Source organism: Lampris incognitus, chromosome 16 (assembly GCF_029633865.1).
Source record: "Lampris incognitus isolate fLamInc1 chromosome 16, fLamInc1.hap2, whole genome shotgun sequence".
NCBI classification, from domain to species: Eukaryota; Metazoa; Chordata; class Actinopteri; order Lampriformes; family Lampridae; genus Lampris; species Lampris incognitus.
In genome coordinates this window covers 34,167,661-34,186,534 of record NC_079226.1, presented here as the reverse complement: position 1 = coordinate 34,186,534, position 18,874 = coordinate 34,167,661, and the positions used below count along the sequence as shown (strand labels likewise).

At 45.3% G+C, this 18,874-nt stretch overlaps 2 protein-coding genes across 2 annotated transcripts in view; one reads left to right on the top strand and one right to left on the bottom strand.

The window, feature by feature from the left end:
• Positions 1–324: 324 nt before the first annotated feature.
• ckba (creatine kinase, brain a) lies at positions 325–4,098 on the bottom strand. The gene is made up of 8 exons (XM_056295247.1): positions 3,982–4,098; positions 3,335–3,536; positions 2,257–2,411; positions 2,046–2,178; positions 1,433–1,604; positions 1,181–1,304; positions 834–1,023; positions 325–671 (listed from the first exon to the last, which is right to left on the bottom strand). The coding sequence occupies exons 2-8, from the start codon at positions 3,525–3,527 to the stop codon at positions 493–495; spliced, it is 1,146 nt and encodes a 381-aa protein (XP_056151222.1). The 5' UTR covers positions 3,528–3,536; positions 3,982–4,098; the 3' UTR covers positions 325–492.
• A 502-nt stretch (positions 4,099–4,600) lies between these two features.
• trmt61a (tRNA methyltransferase 61A) overlaps positions 4,601–18,874 on the top strand; it is a 31,247-nt gene continuing 16,973 nt past the window's right edge. The window contains exons 1-2 of the mRNA XM_056295246.1: positions 4,601–4,821; positions 6,107–6,471. Of these exons, the coding sequence (XP_056151221.1) occupies positions 6,141–6,471 (331 nt within the window). The 5' untranslated portion in view covers positions 4,601–4,821; positions 6,107–6,140. The remainder of the gene's footprint in view (positions 4,822–6,106; positions 6,472–18,874) is intronic.

The window sequence follows — 18,874 nt, the reverse complement described above, 5'->3', positions numbered from 1 at the left end:
TATTTTTTGCTGTAGTTTGTCCCATAGCCAAAGACACTGCATCTGAAACATGCACATTGTGCATCTGGCCTACATAATTTAAAAATGCAAAATTCCATGTTACACTTTCTAAATGTTATTCTCAAATCAGTTTACAACTCACACGGGAGAATCTTGGTCACAAACACTCAAACCTGAGAATGGAGTGAGTGGTACCTTGACTATACAAATTATCTGGCGGTAGGTATAAAATGGAAATCCTTGCTGGAACAGCATGAGTGTTTACCCAGCCATGACCTTTGTGCATAGGTTTGCATTTTAAAAAAAAAAAGTTACAAGTTTGACTTCAACCAGAACCATTTAATTTCAATCCATCCTCATTACAAGAACAGTGTGAAAGCTTAGTGCTCTTCAATACAGAGTGCATTCCAGGACAGAGTTGAACGTTTCAACAACAAAACAAAAAAGGAGGGGGGGGGCACAAGGATCAGGGCAGAGGTTATCAGAACCGTTTTATTTCTGGGCAGGCATCAAGTCATCGATCGACTGGCCCTTCTCCAGCTTCTTCTCCATCTCAATCAGCAGCTTGACTCCATCCACCACCATCTGCACCAGCTCTACCTCTGAGAAGCCCAGTCTGTCAGCGTTGGAGATGTCAAACACACCGCCCACAGCAGCAGTATCAACTCCACCTATCAAGAGTCAGTAATTCCATTATAACCAGAACTGCTAGACAAACTCTAGTACAAGTTTTGCTCAAAAGGGTTTAGTTGAGTTAGTAGCTGGGCCTGACTCCAGTGTGGCTCGGCAGTCCACAATCAAGTCAGAATTGCAGCAAATAGCCAGTTCTATACCTGTTCCACGCTTCTGGAGCCTCAGCCTCTTGAGAACCTCTTCAAATTTGGCATGCTTGCTCATGTTGGGCAGCTTGACGTGGACTCCGCCACGCAGACCAGTGCCAAGGTTAGAGGGGCAAGTCAGCACGTAGCCCAGATGTTCGTTCCACATGAATGCATGGCCCCTCTCTTTAAACAGAGTCTCAATCTAAGAGAACAGAGTAAAGCACAAAGTATTAAAGGTTGTTGGTATAAAAGCTACAGAAGAAAAGGAGGCAATTACTAGGAAACAAACAGAAGTGATGTAAGAGAACAACCCAGTGAAATCTACATCCTTTGGTGCTTGGTATTCTTTCCCCACTAACCTTGGTGAGACCGGTACAGAAGCGGTTGAAGACTTCCTTCATGTTGCCACCCTTCTGCATGGAGATGACACGCAGGTGATCCTCCTCGTTGACCCAGACCAGGAATGTCTTGTTGTCATTGTGCCTGTGGAGAAAAGTTGATTTCTTTTCAAGTTACATAAATACTATAAAAAGAAAATTGACACCCGCTTGGAAATTGATACAAGGATAATTCTTTTAAGAAAACCTTAGTAACTCAGAAATGGTCCTCACCAGATCCCTCTTGCATCAGGCCAGTCCCGGGCCATCCCAGAGGCCAACAGGAGAGGAGACACTGGCTTGTCAAACAGGAAGTGATCGTCAATGAGCTGTTGCTGCTCAGCATCTGTCATGTTCTTCAGGGCAAAATACTTCCCTTTCAGGTCTCCCGTCAGAGAGGCCAGAGCTGCAGGGGGAAAAGGAAATGACTAATATGAATTTAAGAGTTCAAGTCTGGAAAGACTAAACCCACAGTTTTTACCCCTTCGGTAAATTTGAGAATGCCTCGTTTATTATAACGCCTTTTATCACTAGAGGGCACACTCTGCTGTGCATGAACAGGCTTCAATAGCGTCCTGTGTGTGGGATTTAATCCAATGCTTGCTCATTGTAACCACCGCAGTGTGAAGCCATGTCATTTAAATAGCCTTAGACTGCAGTGAATTTGTACTTTTCCACTGCTGCTGAGGCTTGATTCAACAGTAGATCCCTCAGCAATGTTTCCATGTACAATGACTGTAGTTGAGGCCTGTAATCCTGGACTGGTCAACTCCCACACTTCGGAACGGAAATTAACCATTAGTGGACAAAAAAAATAAAATAAAAATGTAAGGTACTCAGTTTTTACCTTCGATGGAGAGTTTCTCAACAGCACGTCGCTCTCCGCGGCTGCAGTGTGGTGGCAAACAGAAGCCACGGATGCTCCTGCCAGTCCGGACCCGGGAGCTCAGAACATAGTTTGGATCAAGATCATCACCACCCTGCGGTGAGAGGATGCCAGGTTAGTTCTGCTCAGTCCAAGTCTTAACACCTTAACATTGCAAATAGTCCCATGGTACCTTCAGGTTGTTGGGGTTGAGGTCAGTTTTGTGCTTGTCTGTGGGTTTGTATCCTCCATGCCGATCCTGGATCACAGGGTCCAGCAGATCTTTGAAGACTTCGTAGGTTTCTTCATCTCCAGCAACACAGCCCACAGTCATGATGAAGGGATGGCCTGGAAATGGGGAGGGGGGGGGGGCAAGAGAGCCAGTTATTGTAGGACACGGGAACTTAAAAACCTCATATGTCAGTGTTGAATCATCTGGGCATTTTCAGAACGTGCTTGGTCTCAGGAGAGACTATACATTACAGTACCCGGATTATCAACCCCCGTTTGAATGACAGCATCAATGGTGAAGCCATTGGGGGTATCCTGCTCTCGTAGTCTCTTGTACATGTCCAGCGTTAAGACCTTAGCCATGTGGTTGTTATGGTGACCGAGGTCAGGGAACTCATCCTCAGCTGACAGCCTCCTGATTGTCAGTGTGCCCATAGTTTCACAGCTAAACAACAAAAGACATTCTACAAAGTAAGGGCAACCTTTCTATCATGGTTTATGATTTCCTGGCCGGTTGTCAGAGCTACATTCTCAAAAAAGGCTTTACAGGTCACAATCAGTGGAATACCAAAACAGCAGGGCACAGGACAAAACGTTGCCAAGTACTGTGTGAGGCTGCTGAGACGGTACGCCTTTAATTATGCCACAAGCCTCTTTAGCGGTCATCCAACCGAGATTTAGACTTCTCGTTCCGAACACCAAATAAGTCAAAGTGGGTACTAAATTTTGGAAATTCCAGCAACTGCGGTATGTCTGGTTTTTTCTTTTTCTTTCTTTCCCTGTCTCGTGTACATCTGCAATAGCTGTTGCCATAAACTCTGGGATGGGCTGTCGAGACTATTTAGAGGAGAATTAGACGTTTCAGCTGATCAAACCATCTCGAATGGGTTGTCGTTTTATTCCATCGGCAAGGTCACGGTGCAAAGTGCCCCCTCCCCTCCTTCCCCTCCCCTCCCCTACACACGCAGAAAACGCCAAACGGATCTGGGCAGAGCAGATGGCCTGTGCGCTGAAAAGCCGCTTGTTTTTTGTTTCGTTACCTGGGTTATCAACCCCAGTTTGAATCACATCATCCAGAGTAAATCCACTGGGTGTCTGTTTGCTCCTCAGCCGCTCGTACACAGCAGGAGTCAGAATCTTGGCCATGTGGTTGTTGTGCTTGCTGAGGTCTGGGTACTCCTGGTCGGAGGCATATTTCATCTTCACCTGGTTGTGGGTGTTACCGAAAGGCATGGCTGATCCCTGGGCGTAGGACGGAGTGGAGGAGAAACGGGTGAGAGAGAGAGAGAAAAAAAAGCAAAAGCATCTCGAGACATCAGCGGGGCTCATCAATAAGACGATAACCGTTTTTACCCCCGCAATGCAAGCTACCAAGCGCATGTTGGAGGGCTGCAGAGCGGGCTTAGATAGTGGCTAAAGCTGTAAATGACCCCCCCCCAATCAACGGTGAACTGAAAGGTGCATGCAAAGTGCATTAATTGTTGATAAACACTCATATCCTGGCTTCCGACTCGTCATTTTACCCATCGAAAAGGACAATTCCTGCAGTGCAACCTTAGCTCATCGAAAAAGAAAAATTTTCATTTTCAACATCTAGCAGTCCCCAAATCCTTAAAAACCCCAGACATTGTTTGGTTGCATGGGAACGGGGGGTGGGGGGAAATACAGTTATAATCGAATAACATACCTGTTGCCGCCGAATTTGAGGCTCACTACTACTACTTTGGGAAGATACAAAGATCCCTATTTTTCCTGCCGAGGAGCGCACCCACAACCGTTCCCGCAGCTCTCCGATAATAGGAATGCCTTGGGATCTGGCTTTATAGTAGACGATCTCGCTTCCCATTGGTCAGTATTTGCAGTCTATTCATTCCATTGGCCACTGGGTTATCTTGCATGGTATGGGGACATCTTGGGACTTCATAGAAATCTCAGCCCTACGGTGGTGTTTCTTAGACGTTATTAAAATCATAATTGCTGACTTCCGTTGTATCCACGTGAAGGGGTGGAAGCTGGAATACAGTTTCACGTTCCTTGCCATATTTACGACGTCAACTGGTTGTGACGTTACTCTCATTTCAAGGGAACCAACGGATAACTTTATCGTAGAGTAAAACATATGTAGTTTGCGGAAAACTATACGGAATTACGCACGTCACATCTCGGAGCCACGGAGCCGAACATCTAACCGGTTCCCTTTAAGGCGCATCAAAAGTCTGAAAGTGCGGCGGTTTGCGGGAGACCGCAGATCTACAACGCATCTGCACCGCCTCTTCAGACGGCCTCGGCGGACGCAGCGACGGTTATAAATCAGTGAACCGGGGCGCTTCTCCAGCCGCCCAGACTTCCTCTGAAAACAAGGCCACGTGTGTGACTGCCAGTGAATCAATGGGCGCTTTGCTTTCGTTGTCGTCCAGTTGTAATTCTAGCTCGAAATAACTTTTATTTGGCGGTGTGTGCCGGATACGTAATTAGGCTCATTGTGTTGTTGTTCATCGTTAGCTCTGCAACGCCGCTCTTGGAGAAGGTAGGTTTCCGTCCGACCGCGTTTATGGAACTTGTTACCGGCTAACGCTAATACCGACTAGCCCGTTTAGTTAAGATTGCTAACTAGCGTGCTACCTAGCCAAACGAGTGGCCTAAAATTTACAACGTCAAGTCTGCCAAAGTTGGCCTCGTTAGTCGGGAAACAAACCCACCCCTTTCCAAGTGATTGCATCGTGACCTTGCCGTGTATTCTTGGTTACAGGTTGTTAGTTAAGGCTGTGGAACTGCTGTAGTGGGGCTACGTCAGCGCTAACGAACCAAATTAGCGTTAGCTAACTAAGTCGCCACATCGCTTCTTCTCTCTAAATTGCTTTCTAAGAACGATTCCGAGACTCGTAACTCGGCTAAATAATGACAGCTGGGGAGTAATAATTGATGTCAGCGATACATTTCCTTTCAGTTAGCCACTGAACTCACAGCTTGTCCATGTTTTGCGCCGTACAGTTTCGGTTGATTATCGAGGCGCTCCGCTGCAACGCCGCCGCTTCGTTAGCCGACTCTCAAGTGACCGTTGGGCTTCGGTTTGAATTGTGTTTATTTTCAAAACGCAGCTTGTGTACAGAACACGTTAGTCAGCGTGACATATCTGCATCCTGCTGCCTAATTAAAAAGGGAAATACTCGTTTTCTAGACGAAGTGGATGAGTGATCAGGTCATTTAGCACACACGTGTGTGTGTGTGTGATTCCCTTAGCATATTTAGTTTGTGCCTCACAACCGTTGGTGAACTCTGAACCCAAATGCTCCATGAAGGGCCTCTGCAACACCTTATGCTCATCACAAGTTCTCTGTTCCTTGCAGCTAGAAAAGCGCCATATTAAATGCAGCTTGATTTATTGACATCTCTTTTGGATTGTAATGGTGGGATACAAACAATTTGGATGAAACTGATGCAGATGCTGCAGCTATGATGGTTTGCTTGGCTGTAAATGCGTCTAAGGGGTCGACATGTAGTTTAAATCCCCGTGTACTGACCTGTAATGTGCAGGCCTGGGAAATCCAAGTAGAGTAGACAAGCAAGTTCAGATGGAAAGGTAGCAGGTACCCAGCCATGTGCCATTTATGAACACCTGCGATAGATATCAGTTTGAACTTATTGTTCCTTATTTCTCAACGGCCAAATTTTTGGGGGGAGGCAGGACATCACAGGCCTAATACGAGGGCAAAACCACTCAGCTTTCCCGGCTCCAGCATTTGTGTGAGGTCATTTAATATGTTGCCCTTTAAAATAAATACAACCCAACTTCTTCACCTCCTTCCCTTTAGAACACCCTACGGTTGGAGAGTAACAGAACTTGCCATGAGTTTTGTGGAGTATTCAGAGCTCATTCAGGATGGGGATATTGCCATTGTTTACTTGGGCCATGAGTCGATGATGCCAATCAAGGTGCAACACGGGGCCCAGACACAGACACGGTATGGGGCTATTCGCCATTCCACGGATCTGATCGGTCGTCGCTACGGGTCCAAGATAACCTGCAGCAAAGGTGGCTGGGTGCATGTCCTGCACCCCACCCCGGAGCTGTGGACGGTCAACCTGCCCCACCGCACGCAGATCCTCTACACCACGGACATCGCCACCATCACCATGATGCTGGAGCTTAAGCCAGGCTCCATTGTCTGCGAGTCAGGTGAGAGGACCTTAAAAATCAGATCAAGTCAGATTTTGTTTAGAGAGTGTATTTAGAGAAACAGCATGCCTCCCAGTGTAGTAAATTACATAAATACATATTGATGCTTTAAAGTTGCCTTGAGACAGAATAATGTTCACTGCCTTTTGTTTAAGCTATTGTATTATTGGCAGTGTAGTAACAAAAGGCTTGCCACCCTTGTGCATGCACACTGTTTTACCCCTAGCAGTTAACACTAACTAGAGTGTCCAACAAAGTTGAATCAGTTCATCTGGACACAACAGTTATTGGGAGAAGCGTTTCATCACTCATCTATGTGACTTTGTCAGACTCAGCTGACTGCAGGTATCCCCACCATTATCAGAAATCAGGAACACTGTCATTTCACCTCATGTATTTTGTGCACATGAAGTCCAACGAAATGCTGTTTCCCCCAGCCTACAGCAGTGCAACATACAGACAAAAACACGGTCAAGAACTACAAAAACACACATATTCAAACTAACACATAGTATATCCAAAAAAATCACTGTCCAAGGGAACAAACACCAGCCAGGATGACCGTCGGAACCACCGGTCTGCATGGGCTAGCAGTTAGCCTAGCCTGCCTCGATCACGGTGATTGGTTGAACACATGAGCCAGTGCAGCCACTGCGATTTTTAAACATCCGTGGTAAAACGTTAGCCGTGTACACAACAGCTCTTAACGTTAGCCTTTAAAAATGGAATAAAACACGGACAAATGGACTGAAAGTGAAGTCCAGGCTTGATGGAGCCTTTATGCAACCGCGTAGTCTAAATTCGCGCAACTCCTTTTCAATTCCATTATCATGAAACCCACAGCACACAAAAAACACACAGCTCCGTTCATGGCGTCCTCCATCTTGGTGTTGTTGTTTTTGTATCGCACACAGAATGAGATGGATGTTTGTATTCATACACATTTGATGTTGGTATACTAACCACACAGAAATGACATGGGTACACTAACTGGCTTATGTCACTTCAGCGTTCCTGAATGCAAACATCAAAAAAGTCCTCGAGGGTTCGTAGTTTTCGGAGAACCTTCCCAGTGAGTAGTTCCTCTCAGAAAAGTCCCCAGAACTGTTGGGTCCGAAAGCACCTCATGTTGAAGGGCTATATTTGTTGTGCCCAAGTACCCAGAGAAGTATGGCTCTTGTCCTGAACTGCATAGTAGTGGAACCTCCAGTTAATGGCAGGAAAATAGTAGAGCTATCCTGTAACAGAACATTATAGTCGCTAGTTATTCAACATGCAAAAACAGTTTCCCCAAAGACACACACACACACAGGCTTTTACACCGGTTACAGCTAGTTTTGCCAATTCTTATCAGGTTCTGTTGGTCCAACAAGTCAAAACAGGTTCACTCTGTGTCATCAGCTGACATGGCCTCTGAAAACGCACCTCTCTCAACTACGTTACAGGGTTCAACGTTTGGCAAGTGGGTCAGAAATGTACTTGCTCAAAGTCAATGTTTACTTGCCCCTATACAAATTGTTTAATTTATTAGCGGTTAACAAATAACAACAAAGACTATAGTTAATTGTCATGTTTAATCTTTATTTAAGTAAATGAAACATAGCAAGGACACGGTGTGTCATAGATGCGTCACAACAGATATTCTTGCATATTGGAAATGGTATGACCCCTGCCCCCCATCCTTCCTTCTCCCCAGAGATGGACTCAGTAACTGTGAGTGATTGAGCAAGTGACCTTAACCGTGTGTGTGTGTGAGTGAGTGAAAGAACAGGTTATAGCAGATGTTTCACATCTAAAAACCTAATGAAACCACACAAATGCAAATCTTAACTACACCGACGTGCTCTCTGCCCTACTGACAGCCATCTTTGTACAACACGCTCTGCATCGAAATTGGCAACTGCTGGCCCTCAGTGCTAATGTATAGCAGTTTCCCCAATATTTCAACCGCCAATCTGTTTTAATGTGCTTCATGGCACGGAAGCCACGCTCCCAGGCAGCAGTGGATAGTGGGAGCAGGAGGATCAGCTCAACCACCATCAGCAGGTTGGGGAAGCTCTGTAGCCTTACCAGGGTCTGTTAAAAAGTCTGCCCTACCTCCTCTGCGGGTCGCTCCCTCGGGTCCAACAAACTCACAGCTGCCTGCAGAATCTTGTCACCCTCCAGGTCCTTGAAACAGCTCTTCATGCTTTTGGTGACTGCATCAAGGGGTTGGCTCTTCAATCTATCAACGTATAAAAAATAAAATAAAATCTTAGTCTGTTACGCACAACATTTAAGCAAAATTCGTTAAGCCACCTTTGTTTTTAAATCACAGGCATTCAACATTTATAGAATAGTACAGAAGTTGACCAGACCTAAGTGCCCCCCCACACACACAGACCCCCACTTCGTAAACCTTACACCCACAATTCATTTTCTGTGAACAAAATACAAAATCAACTTTTTCTGTGTTTTAACCATTTATGTGAGTACTATGTATATAAATGGTGTTGTTAATTGTCTGTTACCTTTTCATGGTTGTGTGGTCGAATGATAAGATAATCTTAACACCAGTTGTAGAATAATCAGCTTGATCATTAACAAATATTTTTCTGGAAAACACAAAATGCTAAACCCATAGACAATGAGCTGCGAGTGCAAGGTTTGACTGACAGAATGATAAATAGTGTAACATTAAGTCAAGTCCATTTAATTTGTATAGCCCAATATCACAAATTACAAATTTGCCTCAAGGGGCTTTACAGCAACATAAAATCCTGTCCTTAGACCCTCGCATCAGATAAGGAACAACTCCCTAAAAAAAAAAAACCTTTAACAGGGAGAAAAAATAGGAAGAAACCTCAGGGAGAGCAGCAGAGGAGAGATCTCTCTCCCAGGATGGACAACATGCAATGGATGTTGTGTTTACACAATTTACAGAATACAACATTGAAAGAGGATAACAGAATTATAATGGGATTATAAAATATATGAAGAATATGATGCACAGGATGCCAAGCAGTGTCATTATATAGATACTTTCCATCGACAAGCCATGTCGATGTGGTACTGCGTACCCAGGTCAATCCCATTCTTCTGTTGAAGAGCAGTCACTCTGGAGTACGCAGTGAACGGCTGTGTGTTTTTTAAAACATACGCTGTGGTGATCAGTTTAGCAATTACCTGACTTGCCTCAGCGTTCATGCTTTGTATAAACACCGGCAAGGCCCCGGAGGAGGGGTTGTTGGCAGCCCTCTTAGCTGCCACGCAGGCCAGATGCTGTTGGCTCTTGTTATGGCACGCCAACATTGTTTTTTGGAAACTTGACGTGCCTTTAAAAAACGACCCCGTTTTATCCGCCTTGCTCTCAAACTTCCGGCATACTGTGCAATACATAGTTGAAGTTTCGCCCACATCCTCTAATGCAACCCAACTAAACTCCTATTTTCAAGATAATTGAAATACTGTCAGCGGCATCTGGGTAGTGTAGTGGTCTATTCCATTGCCTACCAACACGGGGATCGCTGCTTTGAATCCTCGTGTTACCTCTGTCTTGGTCGGGCATCCCTACAGGCACAATTGTCCATGTCTGTGGGTTGGAAGCTGGATGTGGGTATGTGTCCTGGTCGCTGCACTAGGGCCTCCTCTGGTCATTCGGGGTGCCTGTTCGGGGAGGGAGGGGAACTGGAGGGAATAGCGTGATCCTTGCACGTGCTACATCCCCTTGGCAAAACTCCTCACTGTCAGGGGAAAAGAAGCGGCTGGCGACTCCACATTTATCGGAGGAGGCATGTGGTAGTCTGCAGCCCTCCCTGGATCAGCAGAGGGGGTGGAGCAGTGACGGGGACGGCTCGGAAAATAGGGTAATTGGCCAAGTACAACTGGGGAGAAAAGGGGGGGGAAATATCCCCCCCCCAAAAAAGAAATACTCTCTTGCGCTTCAGTTCATGAATTTTGTCTTTATAAGCCGTTATTTTCTTGTGAGTGACAAGTCTGACAGCTACGCATCACATGAATAGCCTACTCAATTCTGGATTGGCCAGTGGTGTGTGCCAATATTCTCTGATGTGTGCAAGGGGAGGGGCTATACTGTGTGCCAGTGAATGAGAAGAACATAATATATGATATGACGACGATTGAAAAAAATGATTGAAGCTTTTTTTTTTCTCTTTTGGCTAGATTACTAGCCCGACATTGCATTTTACTTGCTCCAAGCAATCCTTATTGTTGAACGCCACATTATATCATGAGGGTAGTGGCAAATTACTGGTGATACTTCCTGATTCAGTGGTGGCATGGCTAGCCAATTTCTGGTTAGCACAGTTTAAGAATGACTGGAGTATGTGCATGTGTTGGTTTAAAAAAAAAACAATTATTGTAAATCTTTCTTTGGTTAATATTGAGAGTATAGACCTCCCAGAGCTTAAGGCACCAGACATGTTTGCATTTGGAAGCCCACTCAGTTTGCGCCGTTCATGTTCCAACAATATGCACATGAAAAAAGACGTTTACACTGAACAAGCGGTTTATTGAATATACAGTATAATAGCACCCTGTGATGGCCTGGTGGCCTGTCCAGGGTGTCTCCCTGCCTGCCACCCAATGACTGCTTAGATAGACTCCAGCATCCCTGCGACCCTGAGAGCAGGATTAGTGGATGGATGGATGGATGACCTAATTTATATTCTGACTAATTGGGACTGCTAGGCATTAACCTGGTCCATGAAATTTTAAAAAGGCCATATCATGGTCATTCCAGCTCTACAGTCTTATTCTGGGGTTCCACTAGAGTAGCTATGCATGATTCACAGTTCAAATAAATCCGTATGTATCTTGTACTGGCCCTTTATGCATGCAGTCCCTCAGATAATCCTCTGTCTGAAACCAGCCGTTTTCACTTGTTTTAGCTGTCTCTTTAAGGCCCCCTCCCTAAAAGCCCACTGCTTTCTTCTGATTGGACAACTTCTGGAAGCCTATCGAGGGGTAGCACTCAGTCTGTGTGATCACCGCCTCATCCTCTTGCTGGTGTTTTATCGAACTCTGTTTCCTCGTCGAGATCTGTTTCCTGCTAACCAGAGTTCGATACCACACCGGGATGCTTGATTAACCTTATCCTAACCTCAACCTAACCGGGACGCTTGATTAACCTTAACCTAACCTCAATCTAACCCTAAACTTAACCGAACGCTTACCTTAACCTAATTGTAACCGATAGCTAACCTGTTTCCATGCGAATCCTTTCATCTGGCTAGAAGGGAACACATCTCGGTGGGGAAGCGGAGCTTGATACAACACCAATCCAACACCAGTGTAAGAGGTTCCATAACCAAACTATAAACCTATTAAGTACCATAATTTCTCATTCTTGAGTGAAATGGCAACTTTTCACATCCATTTGTATATGTTTGAGGCCAAATACGATCCGCTGTGGCGGAGCCAGAGCGGGGGCATGGGGGCGGTCGCCCCAGGGCCCACAAGGTCGGGGGGGGCCCGTTTGGAGCTCTGTTTACGAGCGTCCGCGAACGCACCGGGTCTCGGGACTCCGACGCATTCAGTGACACACTCGTAAAGTCGGCTAATGATAAAAAATACAGTGCGGTACGGGGCCCCTATACATAGATATTAACGGTCCCTATAAAGGCTATAGCCTTTTTTACGACTATTCATGAATGCATCGGAGCTGTGATCCAGCTGTGATTGGTTGTGAGGTATAATTGCGTCACACTGCCAGAAGTGGGAGTGAGTACGCATTTTTACACTTGACAGACCTGGACAGTTTTATGAGTGAATTTGAGGGAACTTCAAAACGGAGAAGAAAAAACATGAATCAGGCTCATTCAAACGCAAGAAAGTAAGAAGAAGCTAATTGCGTCGTGTCGTCCTCTTACAAATTATTTTTCATCTCAGTCAGCCGCGACCTCTCAGGACAACCGCGAAGATCGGGTGGATCTGATGACTGACGACGAGGCTAGCAATAGCAGTAACGTTAGCATTAGCAGCACTGTCACTGATCAAAGACCAGAGGACCAGCAACAACCCCGCCCAAACACAACACCAACGTTGTCGTTACAGCCCGGAGAGCCGCCAGCATCAGAGGACAATGTAGACTGCTTGGCTCAATAAGTGACCATTTGTGTTGTTTGCTGGATAGGATGAGATGTCCGCTAGTTTACAGTTTTTGAATTTTAAAATGACTATCACAAGAACTCATCGAGAAGCTCCGCCCCCTTTGTGCTGAGACCCACGCTCCGCCCCTGACGATTCAGAATATGAGAGTAGACAGTATGAACTTCTGCAGCAACAAAGACTACAGCAGGACGTCTCTGGTAAATATTACCCTCATTACCTGCTTATTGTATAGCGACAGGCATGGACACAAGTCCATGAATACTGGGATGGCATCCAGCGCTTTACCTATGCTCCCGTCCATAGGGTTAGTGGTTGTGTCAGGAAGGGCATCCAATGTAAAATTTTGCCAAATCATTATGTGGATTGACAAGACCATACCGGATCAGTCGAGGCTCCATACAGCATTGGCCCGGGTTAACAAGGGCCACCATTGGTGCTGTGCCCGCACAGGGTACTGATAAAAGCTGTACAATCCACTGTGGCGACCCCTGAGAAACGGGGAACAAGCTGAAAGAAGAAGAAGAAGAAGAATTACCTGCTTATTGTGTGACATAACAGTGGATTTTCAATCATAAGCCGTAAATTAAAAAAATTGATATATGCCCCTGTTATCGTGTACATGTGGGAAATGTGCTAAAATGCCGACTGAAGTGGAAAATGACTGCTCTCAGGAAATAAAGGTTATGTAGCTCATAAAATGTTCTGCTGTCACCAAACAACTAATAACGCATTTTATTTAAAGGCGCCTTTCATGACATTCAAGGTCACCTTATTATGGTGGCTCCAGCAATGGGGAGAGAGCAATTATTCGTTTTCGCGAGTGTAGATTTAGCGCCAGTGAGGAGTAGCTTAGTTTTACTGCTGTTGAATTTCAGATTTAATCATCCGTATCTGTATATCATGGAGACAAGCAGTGAGGGTACTGGAGGAGAGAGTGGAAGTGGGCTTAGTGGACACATAATGCTGTGAATCGAAAGCGTAACAATGGAAATGGATACTATCGTGCAGGAAGATGTTGCAAAGAGGCAGGAGGTAAATAATAAACAGGAGTGGCCCCAACATTGAACCGTGTGGAACTCCATCAGAAACTACAAAACTTTCTGACTGGTAATTCTGCATCTGTACAAAGTGTGTCCTGTCTGTAAGGTAGAAAGCAAACCACTGATACACAGTGCCCTCAACTCCAGTGCTAGCCACACTATCCATGAGGAGCTGATGGGATATAGTATCAAAGGCTGTAGTGAGGTCAAGGAGGATGAAGATAGAGAGTAGACTGGAGTCAGCTGCACGAAGGAGGTCATTGGTGATCTTAACCAGGGTGTTTTAGCTGTTGATAGAGCATTTTTGTAATGGAGTATATGATCCGAATGCATTTGTTTTTTAACAGCAAGTCCAGTATTGGTGTAAACTATCATTATAGTAGTCCATAAGATCAGGGAGTGAGGAGGTGGGAGCAGCAATGGGGTTCGAGGTAATTAAACTGCTGAGATCATCTGTATTAACATATCTAATGTTGTGGTATGATATCGTACAATGCACCCTTGATTTACTGAGCAGTAGGTTGGTGTTGAATAACACAGCTTTATGGTCAGGGATAGGTAGTTCAGCAGAGGTGATGTTATATGGTGCGATGCCAGAACAGTAAACTGAGTCAAGGATATGACCCTTGGTATGGGTTGTAAAGGTGACGTGTTGTGTTAGATCAAAGCAATCTAACATTGCTTTACAATCTTTAGTGAACATATTGTCAGTTTTATAAAAATGAAAATTTAAATCCCCCATTAGGATTATATTTGGAGACATTACATTAAGGGTGGTTAAAGCTGTCGAGAGTTCAGTGATAGAAATATTCAGTGTCTTAAGTGAGCTGTACAGAGCAGCAACAATGATGGGTGTAGGTCCATAGAGCTTAACAGCCAGCAGTTCAAAGGAAGATTTATCAGATAGGGAGAGTGGGGTTAGTTTTATACTATCGCGATTGATCAGTGCAAGGCTGCCTCCTCTGCCCAAAGACTAAAGTTTGCATATTTAAACAAATCCTGGTGGAGTTGTTGAATTTAGCTGTAGAAAGTCATTGTGTGACTGCCAGGTTTCTGTGAGACATAAATAGTCCAGTTTGTGCTCTGTGATGAAGTCATTGACCAGAGGGGTTTTGTTGGTGATAAATTGGATATTGTAAAGGGCAAACTTATGAAAGGGTGTGCGTATATAAACAGCTGATTTAACTAGCAGAGTTAGCACACTGGTCTACATGCCGGTCATGTGATAATATGCCGTGTGGATGAGAGGCCTGGTGCCTAATAATAGTCTGTATGGGGAACACTCCCAGTGAGAATGTTAATGATAGATGAGGCCAGTAGGGGAAGCTAGCAGGCGGAACAGTACTGTGGGGTGACCACCATAGGTGGAAATGGAGGTTCCGGGAGGGAAGTCTGGGGTGTAAACAGTCAGTCACGTGGAGAAGACTGTATTGCGTGCTGCAGGTTGGCTGCCAGCATTCGGCTACTCAGCCTGTTGGGGTGGACGCCGTCATTTCTGAAGAGGGAGAAACGATCCCAAAACATATTAAAATTGTCAATAAAACCTATAGTGTGAGCTCTGCAGGCGGAGATGAGTCATGTGTGCAGGCTGAGGATTCTGCTAAAACGCCCTGCTCCACAGGCCAGTGTTGGAGTAGGACTGGAAATAAAAACAGACTTTCCACAAATACTTAAAAAGCCAAAAAGGTCATTAGAATCCTTTCTGGTTCATTTAGACTGCTGACGAGCTGCATCGCTTGTCCCCATGTGAATGATAACTCGATTGATGGAGGACGGGAGTGAACGCAGCAGCCCCGGAAGCTTATCCAGGATGTCAGGGACTGTGGCCCCAGGGAAACGGGGTGTGGCTGTGTTGAGAAAACGGATGTCCCTGATTATGGGATCCCCAGCTATTAATGTGGCTGGGGAGAAAAGGGGACAAGGAGATGTCTGCAGTGGGTTCTCATGGCAGGAGAGTACACGATCCACACTGTGTGTTGAAATTGCCGACTCGGGATGGGGTGTTCAAGCAAGTGCTGTGACAAAACAGCGATGTGAGCTATGAGAATGGATTTCCCTGCAAACTTGGGGCAAGGAAGACTTTGAGAGCGTCTAATCACGGCCTCTTTCAAGATCTTATGACGGGATGAGGGTTGCTGTCTTGGCTTCACAATTGGATGGTGAGCCACCTAAACACTGCTAGCCAATAGCGGGTAAGCTGCAGTGTTGGCAGGCGCCATTTTCGCAGAAGGCTCCAGATCGGGACACATCAGAACCACAGGAACATCAGATGAATTGGAGTGTCGTCAGACAGGGTCGCGAAGCGATTGGAGAGGCTTAGGCGGGGGGGGGCAGCCCTGTCCAAGCCTTTCTTGCGACCTTGGACCACCACTTCAACCCAGGATGACTTGTATTTAGGTGTCCAGCAGGAGGACAGCCATGGACAAGTGGAGGGTACCCACAGAACTGTGTCCTAGATGGTTGCATTGAGAGAGGCAATCCATTTGGACTGCTCGGAAGCCACGTCCATGAAGTTGGTCAAAAGGGAGTCTTATGGAGTCAATCAGAAAGCCATTGAACATCTTCTTCAAGGTCAGCTATCTTTCTGTTTGCTTTCTTTAATAGTACGCAGTCCTCACAGAGCAAAGTTGGCATAATTGTTTTGGTTAGCTTAGCCACAGGCTAGAAACAAGCCACATATACATATATCCCCAGCACTAAAGAATCGGGGGCTTCAATGCGATCAAGTCCATGCAGGAGTTGATGATCGAATAAAATCCATAAAATAATAACAGAGGCAAATAATAAAATCAGTTAAAATAATCTAATGGTCCCAACGATTTGTTACAAGTTATTAGTTAAAGTTAAAAACAAGCACAGCAACAAACAAACTGTCGGCTGGAAACCAGGGCAACAGTGCTGAAGGAATGTATAATAGCTCCCTGCGTCATTGGTTATTTGTATGCTGGAGTACATTAAATGCCTATAGTAAACTGTTTTGCAAGAACATGTACCTACGTTTACCAACAAGACCATAGTTTGATGAGCTTTTGGCTTGGAATATCTTCGCTTGAGCATAACAACTTTTGGTATTATAAAAATTATAGTTGGTTTTTTATTACTTGGAAAAAAATTCGTGTATTTTGGGGATGTTGACATTTGTCCTTGGTGGTTGTAAATAACGGCAGGATTTTGAGCAGATATTGTTGAAATGAAGGCGTATATCTGACTTCTTGGTGTGTGGCTGTATTTTAACTTTAGCTTCTTTGTATACGCCCATTGTCTGCACTGAAACTGTATACACAAGCCATTTGGTCCAATCATCAATACAAGACAAAAATTTCAGTGATGTAATGTTACAGCTTGCACTTCTGACTCCTCAACACGGCCTTTACAGATGGAAGAGCCCCGTCTTTTAGCACCAGCCTCGCTGAAAAAATCCAGCTTCATACTGGACTCTGTTGAGGAAAGAGTCCTCTGTGAAGTGGCATGAACAAACAAACATGTTGGCATATGACCGTTGTTTGCCCAAAAAAGAAAGTGTATCCAATGTTGTCTGGCACTTTCTTCTTAATGAAAGGCAAAAAGGAGGCAGGGTAGCGCAGTGGTTAGCCCTGTCACCTCACAGCAAGAAGGTCTTGGGTTCGAACCGTGGGGTTGTCCAACCTTGGGGGTCATCCCAATTCGTCATCTCTGTGGAGTTTGCATGTTGTCCCTGTGTCTGCGGTGGGTTTTCTCCAGCTGCTCCGGTTTCCCCCACCACCAAAAAGATAGGGTTAGTACTCCTGTCTGTGCCCTTGATTGAGGCGTGGCAAGACAAACTGGAGTTGGTCCCCAGGTGCTGCACAGTGGCTGCCCACTGCTCCTAGCTACACAGCTAGGATGGGTTAAATGCAGAGCGTAATTTCCCCATGGGGATCAAGAAAAGCATCTCAAATTGAAAATCCAGCATTAAAGTGTGCCCGGTCCTCAGTAAAATGAAGGGAACACGATAAAAGGTTGGGGTTGTACTGCCGAGGAATAGTGGTAAAAATTCAGTTCAATTCAATTCAATTTATTGTCATTAAAAACAATGTGCAGGCACATGGTAAAAATGAAATGAGGGTTGTGGCTTCGCCAAACATTTGAAGGATGAGTTGGCAGGCAGTCATGGGTAAAGAGGGAGAATAGGAGGGGCTCAGAACACAGCCTTGAGGGGCACCTGTGCTGAGGGTCAGGGTGGAGGAGGTGTGGTCCCCTAACCTAACAGACTGAGGTCTGTTGGTCAGGAAGTCCAGGGTCCAGTTACAGAGGGAGGGGTTGAGGCCAAGGGAGAGGGGTTTGGTGGATAGTTTGGCAGGGATGATAGTGTTGAAGGCAGAGCTATAATCTATGAACAGCATCCGGATGTATGTGTTGTTAAGTTCAGGGTGGGTCAGAGCAAAGTGCAGGGCAGTGGCAATGGCATCCTCCGTAGACCTTTTAGGACGGTAGGCGAGCTGATGTCGGTCGAATGTTGGGGGAATAATTTTTTTGATGTGAGCCACAACCAGTCTCTCAAAGCACTTCATGGCAATGGAGGTGAGTGCTATGGTTCAGTAGTCATTCAGACATGTGGGTGTTGATTTCTTGAGAACAGGAATGATAAAGGTCATCTTAAAGCATGCCGGGACTATGGATTGGGACAGTGAGAGGCTAGATATAGTTGTGAAGACCTCAGCCAGCTGATCGGAGCATTTCTGGAGGACCCTACCCGGTATGCCGTCCGGTCCTGCGGCCTTCCGTGTGTTCACTGCGCAGTGATTCTCTGAAGGATCTTTAAACAGCGATTCTTCATTTCATCTTCCTTTGGTTGTCCATTCAAAGTGAATCTGCCTTCACACTGAAGAAAAAAGGGATTTCTCGACATTGAGATGCGCACTAACCTAACTCTTCCTGACCTCCGCTCTACCAAGCTTTGAGGTCTCCTACCTTCGTTATACCTAACTCTGTTTGAGGGCAGCGTAAACTAGCCACTAGGTGGGCATTATGAAAATGTGTTACATAGTGACATAGATAAGTAATGGAAGAAAATTGCTAGACTACTAATGAGGCATGTCAGGCAGTGTTTTTTGTCGTAGGGAATAACTCCCTTTGGCGTGGACATTGGGCTTTGTAACTCTGAAGACGTTTTACATGCACCTCCCAGGTATATAACACACTAAAGGAAAGGAAAAAAACCCAATGAGCATAATATGGCCTCTTTAATTTCCTTATAATTTGAATAATTTTCATAATTTAAAAACCTATTCAAT